This window comes from Dama dama, chromosome 22 (genome assembly GCF_033118175.1).
Source record: "Dama dama isolate Ldn47 chromosome 22, ASM3311817v1, whole genome shotgun sequence".
NCBI lineage: Eukaryota > Metazoa > Chordata > Mammalia > Artiodactyla > Cervidae > Dama > Dama dama.
Window position 1 is genome coordinate 53,807,884 of NC_083702.1, and position 13,215 is coordinate 53,821,098.

Below are 13,215 nucleotides of genomic sequence, written 5' to 3' on the forward strand. Positions count from 1 at the left end.
CCCTAAGCAGTCCTTTCCTTCTTCTTGATGAAATGAAAACCAAATCTGAGTATGGATCCCAGATCATTTCATGTAGACTCACCCTCTCCAACTGATCCCAACTCTTGCTACTTATCTGTGAACATCTTTAAATGTGAAAGAGAGACATTTATCTCATTTATACCATTGTTATTTTGGTTCCTGTCATTCTCAGCCAAATGCAGTATTAACTGATAAAAAGAGTAAAGAAAACGTAATGATAAATTAAACTGCTTCAGGTCTAAAGGTAGCTTTAAAATAACAAGTAGTTCCTACTCTAGTTTCTCTCATTTTCTCCTTCAAAATGCCTATGAAAAACAGAAAAAGATGAAATTTGCAGCATTAGAAACCAATTTATTTGAAAGGATTTCCTAATAATTCCTTCCTTTGTCTATTCACATGTTCAACAAATATTTTTTATTTTTAATTAATTTTTAAAATTAATTAATTAGTCTGTACCAGGTCCTAGTTGTAGAATGTGGGATCTAGTTCCCTGACCAGGGATCAAACCTGGGTCCCCTGCATTGGAAGCACGGAGTCTTAACCACTGGATCACCAGGGAAATCCCAACAAATAATTTTAAAAATAACTATCATGCATCAGATTCTACACTCAGGGAGTATAATGGTGAACAAAGAAATTCTCTGCCATGATGGGGCTTCTGTTCCAGTGGGAGGAGACAGACTATAAACCAGATAAACAAAGAACTATGCCAGACTGTTTTGTATATGAAAAAAAGCAAAACAAAACAAACACAAAGTGAGGGAGTAGAAAGTGATAGATGGGGTGGTCAGGGAAGGCTTTTGGAGGAGATAGCATCTGAGCAGACACCTGAATGAAGCGAAGGTCAGAGTCATGATGACATGTGGAGGAAGAGCATTCAAGGCAGAGGACGCAACACATGCACAGGCTCTGAGGCAGGAACAGGCCTGGCACACGCCAGGAGCACCGAGAAAAAATGCGGCTGGGAATAGAGTAAACAGGGAAAAGAAGTGGCAGGAAAAGATGCCTGAGAGCTGGTCAAGGAGCACATAATGTAGGATGAATTAGTAGGAGGTCACATTTAACTGAACAAAAAACATACATCATGGTCCATTATAGATTCAATGTAATCCCTATCAAGCTACCAATGGTATTTTTCACAGAACTAGAACAAATAATTTCACAATTTGTATGGAAATACAAAAAACCTCGAATAGCCAAAGCAATCTTGAGAAAGAAGAATGGAACTGGAGGAATCAACCTGCCTGACTTTAGTCTATATTACAAAGCAATAGTCATCAAGACAGTATGGTACTGGCACAAAGACAGAAATATAGATTAATGGAACAAAATAGAAAGCCCAGAGATAAATTCAGGCACCTATGGACACCTTATCTTTGACAAAGGAGGCAAGAATATACATTGGAGAAAAGACAACCTCTTTAACAAGTGGTGCTGGGGAAACTGGCCAACCACTTGTAAAAGAATGAAACTAGAACACTTTCTAACACTATACACAAAAATAAACTCAAAATGCATTAAATATCTAAATGTAAGACCAGAAACTATAAAGCTCCTAGAAGAAAACATAAGCAAAACACTCTCTGACATAAATCACAGCAGGATCCTCTATGACCCACCTCCCAGAATAATGGAAATAAAAGCAAAAATAAACAAATGGGGCCTAATTAAACTTAAAAAACTTAAAACTTTTTGCACAATGAAGGAAACTATAAGCAAGATGAAAAGACAGAATTGGAGAAAATAATAGCAAATGAAGCAACTAACAAAGAATTAATGTCAAAAATATATAAGCAGCTCATGCGGCTCAATTCCAGAAAACTAAACGACCCAATCAAAAAATGGACCAAAGAACTAAACAGACATTTTTCCAAAGAAGACATACAGATGGCTAACAAGCACATGAAAAGATGTTCAACATCACTCATTATCAGAGAAATGCAAATCAAAACCACAATGAGGTACCATCTCATGCCGGTCAGAATGGCTGCTATCAAAGTCTACAAACAATAAATGCTGGAGACGGTGTGGAGAAAAGGGAACCCTCTTACACTGTTGGTGGGAGTGCAAACTAGTACAGCCGCTATGGAGAACAGTGTGGAGATTCCTTAAAAAATTGGAAATAAAACTGCCATATGACCCAGCAATCCCACTTCTGGGCATGCACACTGAGGAAACCAGATCTGAAAGAGACACGTGCACCCCAATGTTCATCGCAGCACTGCTTATAATAGCCAGGACATGGAAGCAACCTAGATGTCCATCAGCAGACGAATGGATAAGAAAGCTGTGGTACATACACACAATGGAATATCACTCAGCCATTAAAAAGAACACATTTGAATCAGTTCTAACGAGGTGGATGAAACTGGAGCCTCTTACACAGAATGAAGTAAGTCAGTAAGAAAAACACCAATGCAGTATATTAACACATATATATGGAATTTAGAAAGATGGTAATGATGACCCTATAGGCAAGACAGCAAAAAAGACACAGATATATAAAGAACAGACTTTTGGGCTCTGGGGGAGAAGGTGAGGGTGGGATGATTTGAGAGAATAGCATTGAAACATGTATATTACCATATGTGAAGTAGATCGCCAGTCCAAGTTCAATGCATGAAACAGGGCACTCAAAACTGGTGGACTGGGACAACCCTGAGAGATGGGATGGAGGGGGGAGTGGGAGGGGGTTCAGGATGGGGGACACATGTACACCCACGGCTGATTCATGTCATTGTATGACAAAAACCACCACAATATTGTAAAGTAATTAGCCTCCAATTAAAAAACAAAGTAAGTGGGAAGACCTCTTTTCCCACTTACAACTATTACTATGCTGGGTTCAAAGTCATAACAGGTATCCCCATCAGAGAATTGGGCAGCCCACCCTCTGTTGTCTGAGTGTTTCCCACCACAATGCCTTTCTCTATACAGTCAGAGGCCAACACCTCCAGAGAACATATAATCTCACTTAATCCTTTGACAGGACACTAATGGAGCTGAGTACACTGGCATTGCACAGTGAATTAAAGCGCTGTAGTTTGTACAGAGATGGAAGAACCCCAGATGCAGTGGATGCTATAACTTTTATGATGCAATTTTATGGTGAGAGTTTGAGCACCAGGCAGTGACAGCAGAAGAAAAATGATGTCTCTGAAATATAGTAAACTTCATACAGGAATTAATTTCAAACCATATAGTTGTTTAAATAATGGAATTACTTGGATTTATCTTCTATTTCCTTCTTTATTTCCTTTCAAAAGTGTTATGCAAATAAATGTTGTCGTTTAGTTGCTAAGTCACATCTGACTGCTTTGTGACCCCGTGTAGTCTTCCAGACTCCTCTGCCCGTAGGATTTCTAAGGCAAGAATACTGGAGTGGGTTGCCACTTTCTTCTCCAGGGGATCTTCCTGACCCAGGGATTGAATCTGAGTCTCCTGCATTGACAGGCAAATTCTTTACCACTGAGCCACCAGGGAAGACTTATGCAAATAAGGCCAGTTTACAAAAAAAGTCTGACATAGCTTTCTTCACATGCCAGGCTGGGCTAAATGCATTCTGTGGATTGTCTATCAAGAGTCAACAGGTAAATTATAAGCATTTAAGAAAATGAACAAGGATGGCTTGAAATAGACCTATGCCAGGGCATATTTGGCTAGAGGGCCTATTTTAGAAGAAGAATTTAGGAATCACATTGCTTTACAAGCATGACTCATGTTGTTAGTAATATTTCAAGACAAGCCACTTAAAATACTGAGTGCTAATACTGAAAATGATCTTGTCTTCCACATGCTTTCAAGTGTCTTCATTTAAGTGTATATAATTGTGCCTACATTTAACAAGTGTCTATATTTGAACTCTACAAGGTATAGCATTGTGATTAAGAGAACAAATTCTGTATCAGATCTGGATTAAAAATCTTAATCTCCACCATTTTATTGGGCAAGTGTTTTAGCCAGTTTCCTTATTTGATAAGTGGAGATGATTTCTGTATTAAGGGTAATAGTAAGAATTACACTAGTTAATGTACAAAGTGCCAAGCATATCACATGTCACATGGTAAGACTCATTAAATTGTAGGTATTATTAATCCACCTGCCGGTGCAGGAGACACAAGAAACATGAGTTCACTTCCTGGTTCAAGAAGATCCCCAGGAGTAGGAACTGGCAGCCCACTCCAGTCTTCTTCTTGGAAAATTCCATGGACAGAGGAGTCTGTCCCACTACAGTCCACAGAGCTGCAAAGAGTCCGACACCACTGAGAACTGAGCATACACATGCACACACACACATATATTATAGTGACTGTCATTCCTGGGAGAAACTGCTAGGGATGAAACTTGTTCATTGAATAAAAACACAGGCAACCAATAGCACAGATTTGTTCTTCTCCTTTATAACTGCTTACCTGTCTAAGAACTGGGACCTCAGCTCACTGCAAACTGTCACAGAAATCACCCATCAGTGTATCAAATAAATCAGTCTAAAAACTCCAGGTGTACCTTCCCGTAAGGACCCAGTCTGTTGAACCGGAAAGCTTAAAGGCGTGACAATTACCCTTCGACCCACACTCACCGATCAGTCACCTGCTCATTTAAATAGTGCGTCCCCTCGGATGTCACTTGATAAAAATTTCGCTGAGCGCTCCCTGAAGATTCGCCAGAGGCGGCTGGAAGCTCCAGTTCTCACCTGCCCGGGTGTCCGCGGCGCCGGGCGAGCCACCTTGGTCTGGAGCCCAGTGAGAGCTCAGCGCCGGGTGGGTGGGGTGTCCCCGAAACCTCGTTTCGGAGGGCTCTGCTGGCTGCGGTGGGCGCCGGGGAGCGGACGGACAGACACCTGCCAGACGCCGCTCATCCCCGCAGGGCGCCACACCCGCCGCGTGCGACTGGGGAATAGGTGAGTGCCCGGCGCGCCGGGGAAGCTCCGGCTCGGGCTGCGCGCCGCGGGGCCGCCAGTTTGCGCGCAGGACCCCGGCGACCGCGCGGCCATGGGCGCACCGCGGGACATCGGCACCTTCGTGGTGTGGGACTACGTAGTGTTCGCTGGGATGCTGCTCATCTCGGCCGTCATCGGCATCTACTACGCCTTCGCGGGGGGCGGCCAGCAGACTTCCAAGGACTTCTTGATGGGCGGCCGCAGGATGACCGCCGTGCCCGTGGCCTTGTCCCTCACCGCAAGCTTCATGTCTGCCGTCACCGTCCTGGGCACCCCGTCCGAGGTCTACCGCTTTGGGGCCATATTCAGCATCTTCGCCATCACTTACTTCCTCGTGGTGGTCCTCAGCGCGGAGGTCTTCCTCCCCGTGTTCTACAAACTGGGCATTACCAGCACCTACGAGGTAAAAGGTCAGGGGGTCGCGGGGGGAGGTGATGGGGGCAGAGGAGGACTTTTCAGGCTCCCGGAGGAATTTTCCTGGGGGCAGACTCACCCCTACATCGAAATCTCTCCCTGGTCGAAATCCATCACTTCTGCTGCCCTCCCCTTTCCCGGAGAGGTGTTCTGTAAAGGAGGGGGAAAAAATCTTGGGACTTAACTTTCATGAGCTCGGAGGAAAAGAGAGGCTTCTGAAGTAAACGGAGTTATTTCGGCTAGTGTTCACTAAGGCGATTTCTGCTTTAACGTCTTTGATTCCAAGTCAAGGGGAAAGATTTTTAAACTTATCCTGGGGGATGGTCCCTCTTTCAAGTCTCAGCTCCTCCTCCTTGAAATGAATCCCCTCATTCCAGGCCCTCGGGCTCCATTTACTTTTCCAGGATAGCAGGAAAGTGTGTGTACTCTCCCCTGCCTTCCACCCAGGGGCAGGTACCCAAATGGTTAAGATTCTAAATCTCTTGTCTCAGCACCTGCATTGGAGACGGGATTCTCCACTTACTAGCTGGAGAACCTGTACTGACATTTAAGTGATTGTGCCTCTTTCTTAATCTCAAAATGGAAATAATTATACCACCTACCTCAACTGGTTGTTGGGAGGATTAGATGAGGTGATGCAAGGATAGCGTTTAGAATAGTGTCTGGCACAGGGTAAGTGCTGAATAAATGTTGACCCTAAATATTGGGGTGATGATGGTAGAGGTGGTTCCATTGGGATCACTAGGAGAATTTGACCACAAGTTTCCTCATCAGCTCTGCCTTCTCCCTCTGTGGAGAGATGATTCAGGAAGCCGGCTTTCCAATTGCACAGTTCCACTGAGTGTGGATTCTCTCAAGTTGTCTGCCGGAAAGGGCTCTGCAAGGTAGTGTGAATGTTTGGTTTAGTTTAAAGAGCTGTTGAATGGGAGCGTCCAAGGAGAATAGAAGTTCAGGGGAGGGGTCGGGCCTAGTTCGCTGAGCTCCGTGGACAAAGCTGCAGAAGTGTTCGATTCCAGAGGATGCCGAGCCTCCCAGCAGCACCTTGTCCTTGAGTTTATGGAATGTTTGCCTCATCCAGTCACTCAGTGAGGCTGCTTCAACTGGTGCTGGGGAAGGGCCCTAATGGTGCAACAAGTGTTGGTGACAAACTGCCTGGGCTCCAGTGACGTCATTCAGGGCGAGATGCCCCTGGGGTCGCGTTGCCTTCTTTGCTCTCTGGTCATTGTATTTGAGAGTGTTTAGTCATCACCCCAGAAGTGAGCAGGATACAGTCTGTTTTGCTCAAAAGTGACAAAGTGATTGCCCCAGGCCAAACTCAGTCTTAAGTCTTTTTGGTTGTAGTTGATCCTTATAATGCTTTGAAAAAAGTGAAGTGAAGGTCGCTCAGTCATGTCCAACTCTTTGCTACCCCATGGACTATACAGTCCATGGAATTCTCCAGGCCAGAATACTGGAGTGGGTAGCCTTTGCCTTCTCCAGGGGATCTTCCCAACCCAGGGATCGAACCCAGGTCTCCCACATTGCAGGCGGGTTCTTTACCAGCTGAGCCACAAGGGAAAAGTTGATTTAGCATTTAATGATGATGGTGAGAAGTCAAGTAAAATTCCAGATTCTGGCTTCTTTTGAAACTTAAGAGACTAGTGACTCAGGGCTCACATTCCCTGTGGTGACAGGAACTTCGGTTTATAGCCGCTGCACTAATTTGCGATTAATTTCTGCATTGAGGCCTCTTCGCTGTATATGCATGGTTACTTTCTTATGATAGAAAAATCTATCTGCATTTACGTCTTTATCAAACATGCAAGAGAGAAGATAGAAAGGTGTAGAAGGAGTTCTTGTTTGGAGGGGCATGTCAGAGAACATATTTCTTAGTGGATATGAGGAATATTTCAAGCTGGTTAATATATGAGTGCCTGGTCAAGTAACTTATGTATTTCACCTGATGAGATCTGCAGGCATTTTGAGTCTGTGAGCTCTGATCTGTAGTTAAATAACTCCAAAACCCAGAAGGGTTTTGAAGAACCTGGCATGAGGATTTCAGTCACCATAGATCACTGCTCCTTTCACAGTCACTGACCCGTACCTCTCCAGGGCAGCAATAGTAACTCAACCAGAAACACATTTCCAACACATCTGCAGTGGTGGAGGCTAAGTTAGCAAGGCTTCAGCTAAAAATGGCAAAAAGCTAACATTTGCTCAGTACAGGCTGGGTACTGGGCTGCCTGTTTTACATACATTTTCTGTCTCAATACTCAAAATAATCCTTATGCTGTGAGAGCCCCATTTTGCAAGCAAAGAGAACCAGAGTGAACTGAGTTACACAAGAGAGCCTGAAGCAGAGTGGATGCATGCCGAGAGGTTCTGCAGTGGTGCACGCCGGCTGCCTCTGAAGGCTCCTGTGAGTGCTATAACCCTGAGCGGAGCTTAGAAGGGCTAAGGCGAAGGGGACGTGGTGTAGGACACAGGGGCTTGTGGGCACACAGGGGTGTCCATGACTAGTGGATGCCAGGCCGTGGGGGACAGAGAAGTTAGGCTTCATGCTATGTCTCTGGCAGTTGCTCATGGAAAACTCTTTCACGTGGTATATTTTGTTTGTTTTCTGTGGAGAGCTGGAGTCAACTATGCAGAATAGAGGTCCAGCATTGAGAACCCTGGCATTCTTATACAAGTATGAAATTTCTCCCTAGATTTCATTTGTTAGCTATGGTACAATATAATGGGTCTTCGCTAGTGGCTTAGATGGAAAAGAATCAGCCTGCAATGCAGGAGACCCGGGTTCCATCCCTGGGTCAGGAAGATGCCCTGGAGAAGGGAATGGCAGCCAACTCCAGTATTCTTGCCTGAAGAATTCCATGTACAGAGTTACCTGGTGGGCTACAGTCCATGGGATTGCAAAGAGTTGGACACAACTGAGCGACTAATACACACACACACACACACACACAATACAGTAGGCTATTCAGAAGCACTTGTGATGTCTATCACTGCTTTCAAGGTATAGTCCTGAGAGGTGTTTAACAACTTCCAGACCCACAGAAAAGAAATATCGTGCAGGAACCCAACTGCATTCCCCACTTCTTCAGGATCTTTCTGGATTCAACAAAATCTAAGTGTTTCAACTACATTGCCCGTACTCTCTCTCTCTCTCTTTTTTAAAAACAAAATTCAATAAGAGTCTTAGTGTCCCTAAATTATTCAAAGTACCAAGAACCATGAGAGATCTTGGCTGACGATAGGTGATATCAAACCAAACTTGGGTCCACTTGCCCATATGCAGGAAAGCCGATTTACTGACTCTGGGTTGTGGTGAAAGAAACTGCAGCTTTTATTACTAGTCTGGGGCAGATGATTATCAAAAACTCAGACTCCCTGATGGCTTTTAGGGAAGCATTTTTAAAGGCAAGGTGAGGAAGGGCAGTCGCTGACCATGTGATAACCTTGGGCACAGTTCTCTGATAGGTTTATAGTGAGGTAACCAGGCAGTGTTACAGGGGTAAACATTATCAATCCTCAGGCTTCAGTGGTTCTGGGGGCTTCAGTTAATTAGCTTCTTCCATTTGGTGGAGGTTTTAGCATCAGTAAAGCAACTGGGGAAATGCACATCAGATACTGTTATCTTGGTACTTCAGGAAGGAACTTCTGTGACTGCTATGGGCCGATTTACTGTTTAAATTGTTACCAGTTCTTCTGGCCCAAGTGCTACTTTTGTCACTATGTATTCAACATCTTTTCAATCATTAATTGTTGGGCCAGACTTCTGTAACTCAGGGAGGCCTGGGAGACTACAGCTTTCCCATAAACAAGAGGCAGGGTGAGGACATGGGGGCAGGACTCTGTCCCAGGAAGGCCCCATTGGGTCCTGCTTGGTTACACAGATGCCTACTGTTACTCTGTAGTTTTGTCAAGAAATCCTAGAGCTACTCTGTGAGCCTACAGATCTGTGACTTGGTCATTAAGTATTTCTTTAGCAGTCCAGTAGCTGAGGTGGACAAAGAATGTTTCTGCCACTGCCGTAAACAAAGAACATTGTGGCCACAAAGCCATCAGCCACTGCAGCGGCCATCCATGGTGCCCCCTGAGAGAGTGGAGACAAATAGGATACTGGCCCTAGATAGCGAAGATGTGTGTGAAAGGAAGGATTTCAGTAAGCTCAGGCTCTTGCATCTTTCCATACACAGAAAAGGACCAAAATCATTAACTTGAGATGTCTGTTTTTTGTGATTAACAGTAATCTTTTGATGTTCAACTACATATTCTTCCCTTGCCCCCTAGTAAATACTCCTCTCTATCCTGGCTCTTGCCTTATCTCTTTGGAACAGTTCCTTAGAGCTATCTGAGAGGCTGCCATCCTGGGCTATCATCCTCAGTCAGGCCTCAGAATAAAGCATAATTCTCAACTGCTACGTTGTGCACTTTTTTCACTCGACACTGAGATGGTCAGTGACATTCCATGTCACTGACACAGTCATGATACTGAATTCTTGGTTCTGTCTTGAGTTAGTCTTGTGTGAGGAAAAATATATACATATATTTTGTTAAAACTATTACATTCTTACCTCCATCACATTTTCCTCCTCAGTTTTTTTTTTAGTTTTTTTTTTTTTTTAATCTCCACCAATTTGGATATACATACCTAGAAAAGGCAAAGATTTCTCTGTCAATTCATGTACATTTATTTTTAATAGAGTTTTACTAAAACAACTTAGAAGAAATAACAGTGCCCTGTTTTCATGCTTCAAAACACCTCTTGGGCTTTCTAAAAAGCCTTTCAAAATATAGTTGGATAATTTTAACACACGTAATTTACTAAGATTCAAATTCTCAAGGCCTGTGGCTTTGGTCACCAGCTTCTTAATGTCTTAGATTTAAGTGAATGGTTTACAACATTTCCCCATCCATTTGCATCATTTGATGGGCTCCAAAATCCTGCCGAGTAAGAGAGGAAAGAAGTATTAGTATGATCCACATTTTCAAGAGGAGGAAGTTGAGACTCTGAGTGCCCCAAGCTTGTGGAGTCAAGAGTGCGGCTGGAACAGAGGCTGGAACTCTTGCCCAGCACACTCACTGAAGAGTACGGCGTGTTTTTACTTGTCAGTTATCTTAGGAGGGCCTCCCGCGTCAGTGCCACTCACTCGCTCTGGATGAGTCTTAGACACACGGGCAGTTTACTTGCTGTTTTGGACAACATAATGGTTATGTACACAGAGTTTGACATCAAATGTTCCAAAATTTGCATTGTCTTTAACAATTACTAGGTTGCAATCTTGGTTTTCTCTCTGTACCCCAGTGTCCTGGTTTCTAATATTCATTTTGTATAGTAACCACATCATGGACTTAGCTGTGAGGACAAGACATGCAGCAGATACATTATAAATGCTATCCGTAATTATGAAGCTAAAATATCTAGTGTCTTTTCCTCTGATATTTATCTAATATCAGTTTTTCCTTCTTTTTTTCTTCTGTATGTGAAAAGACTACTGTTAGCCTTAAAATTCTCTGTATATTGTAGTAATACTATTCAAATTAAAGAATATCTTGGACCCCAGCTTCCTCCCTCATAGCTCAGTGGGTAAAGAATCTGCCTGCAGTGCAGGAGACCTGGGTTTGATCCCCAGGTTGGGAAGATCACCTGGAGAAGGAAATGGCAGTCCACTCCAGTATTCTTGCCTGGAGAATCCCATGGACAGAGGAGCCCAGCGGGCTAAGTCCATGGGGTCACAAGAGTCGGACACGACTTAGTGACAAAACCACGGACCGCAGTTCCTTTCAGCTTTAAAGTCCTAGGATTCTAACTTTGTGACACATTATTACATATAACATGGGAGATAGGCACACTACTGACCTACCTCAGAGATATGGCAGGTTTAGTTCCTGACTGCCACGATAAAGTGAATATTGCAGTAAAGCGAGTTGCATGACTTCTTCTTTCTCAGTGCATACAAAAGTTATGTTTACACTATGCCTAGTCTATTAAGTGTACAATGGCTCTTTGTCTAAAAAACAATGCATATACCATAATTAAAAAATACTTTATTGCTAAAAAATGCTAACCATCATCTGAGCCTTCAGTGAGTCACAAGCATTTTGCAATAGCAACATCAAAGATCTCTGATCACAGATCACTGTAACAAATATAACAATAATGAAAAAGCTTGAAATATTGGGAGAATTACCAAAGTGTGAAACACAGACATGAAGTGAGCAAAGGCTGTTGGAAAAATGATGCCAATAGACTTGCTTCATGAAAGGTTGCCAGAAATCTTCCATCTGTAAAAAACGCAGTGTCTGTGAAGAACAATAAAGAGAAGTGCTGTAAAACGAGGTATGCCTCTATGTTATAAGCTACTGCAGATGTCAGGGTTGGCTCTGCATAGAAAAATGGACTTAGGCTGATTTAAGTTAAAACGTTTTATTGTGAGGATGTGGGCATAGCTCACAGAACAGGAGGAAAAGCTGATCAAACAGACTATGAAAAGGAACAGAAGCCAGAGCAGCCTCTTCAGGCCACGCTGTCAGGATCAGTCTGCTTGCTACTTCAGTCATTTTCTGTCTTTATATCTTGCCTCTGAGATTCACCTACTGAGGAAACAAACTGACTGGCTGGACGTAGGTCATGTGACTGCCTTTTAGCCCCGGCAAGGCACCTTGATCGACAGTTCTGCCGCAGTTGCCTGAAGTGGGAAAGGGTTGATTCCTTAAGTGTATCAGGGGAAATTTATTGGGTAGATACCACGAGAAGGGGAGAACAACACTTTGTTCATTCTAAAAATGCAGAAAATAATTGCATTGGTATGACATTCTGCACAAGACAAAACTTGTAGGGATGGAGAATGGGTCAGTGATTGCCGAGGTTTAGGGATGGAAAGAGGATTTGACTACAAAGGAGCAACATGGAAGACTTTTCTGGGGGTGATGAAACTGTTCAGTGTTAAAACCATTGAACTGGGACTTAACCCAGCAGTCCGGCGGTTAAGACTCCGCACACCCCATGTAGGGGACACAGGCTGCATCCCTGATCGGGGAACTAAGATGCCACATGCCGCACAGTGTGGCCAAAAACAGACAAACAAGCAAACAAAAAAAGTTTGAACTGTACTCTAAAACAAGGGTCAGTTTTGCTATATGTAACTTAAAATACTAATTTAAATAATTCGTACACCTATGGCTGTACATATGTACATAGGTAACATATGTACACCTATGGCTGATTCATGTTGAAATTTGACAGAAAACAACAAAATTCTGTAAAGCAATTATCCTTCAATTAAAAAATAAATAACTTTTGAAATAAAATATTATTTAAATAACAATATTCAAATAATTTAAATTAAAATATGAATAGTGAAATAGAAATGCAGGGTAAAAATTAGTTATGAAGTTTCTTTAAAGTTTTAGCTCCTTTACTTCTTAAGCTGCTGGTTTTTAAAAAGTGTCCAGAAGTTTTACATATTAACCATTTTTCCTTTTTTTGGAAATAGTATTTAGAACTTCGATTTAACAAATGCGTTCGTCTCTGTGGAACAATCATCTTCATTGTTCAAACAGTAAGTAGCCATCAGTTCATTTCTTTTATCTTTTCATCTACAGTGTTTTTTAAACAAGGCACCTGGGTCAAGCTTCTTTGATAAATACGTGAAAGAAAAGAGGTTGAACATAGGAGGAAACACAAAAGGAAAAATGTCTGTCAGTACATAGCATTAATCCTTAAGATCATTAAACACTGTCTCAGCAAATGCGTTATTCCCTGAGAAAACAATGAGTTAAGTGAACACTGAATATTGTATTGAACGAGCGACAGTCATGGTTAGGAAAATATGCTTTTCCCTCTTATGTCTCCCTCT

At 42.9% G+C, this 13,215-nt stretch overlaps 1 protein-coding gene across 1 annotated transcript in view; it reads left to right on the top strand.

Moving 5' to 3' along the window:
- The first annotated feature begins 4,945 nt into the window (after window positions 1–4,945).
- SLC5A8 (solute carrier family 5 member 8) overlaps window positions 4,946–13,215 on the top strand; it is a 55,937-nt gene continuing 47,667 nt past the window's right edge. The window contains exons 1-2 of the mRNA XM_061125545.1: window positions 4,946–5,363; window positions 12,853–12,918. Of these exons, the coding sequence (XP_060981528.1) occupies window positions 5,013–5,363; window positions 12,853–12,918 (417 nt within the window). The 5' untranslated portion in view covers window positions 4,946–5,012. The remainder of the gene's footprint in view (window positions 5,364–12,852; window positions 12,919–13,215) is intronic.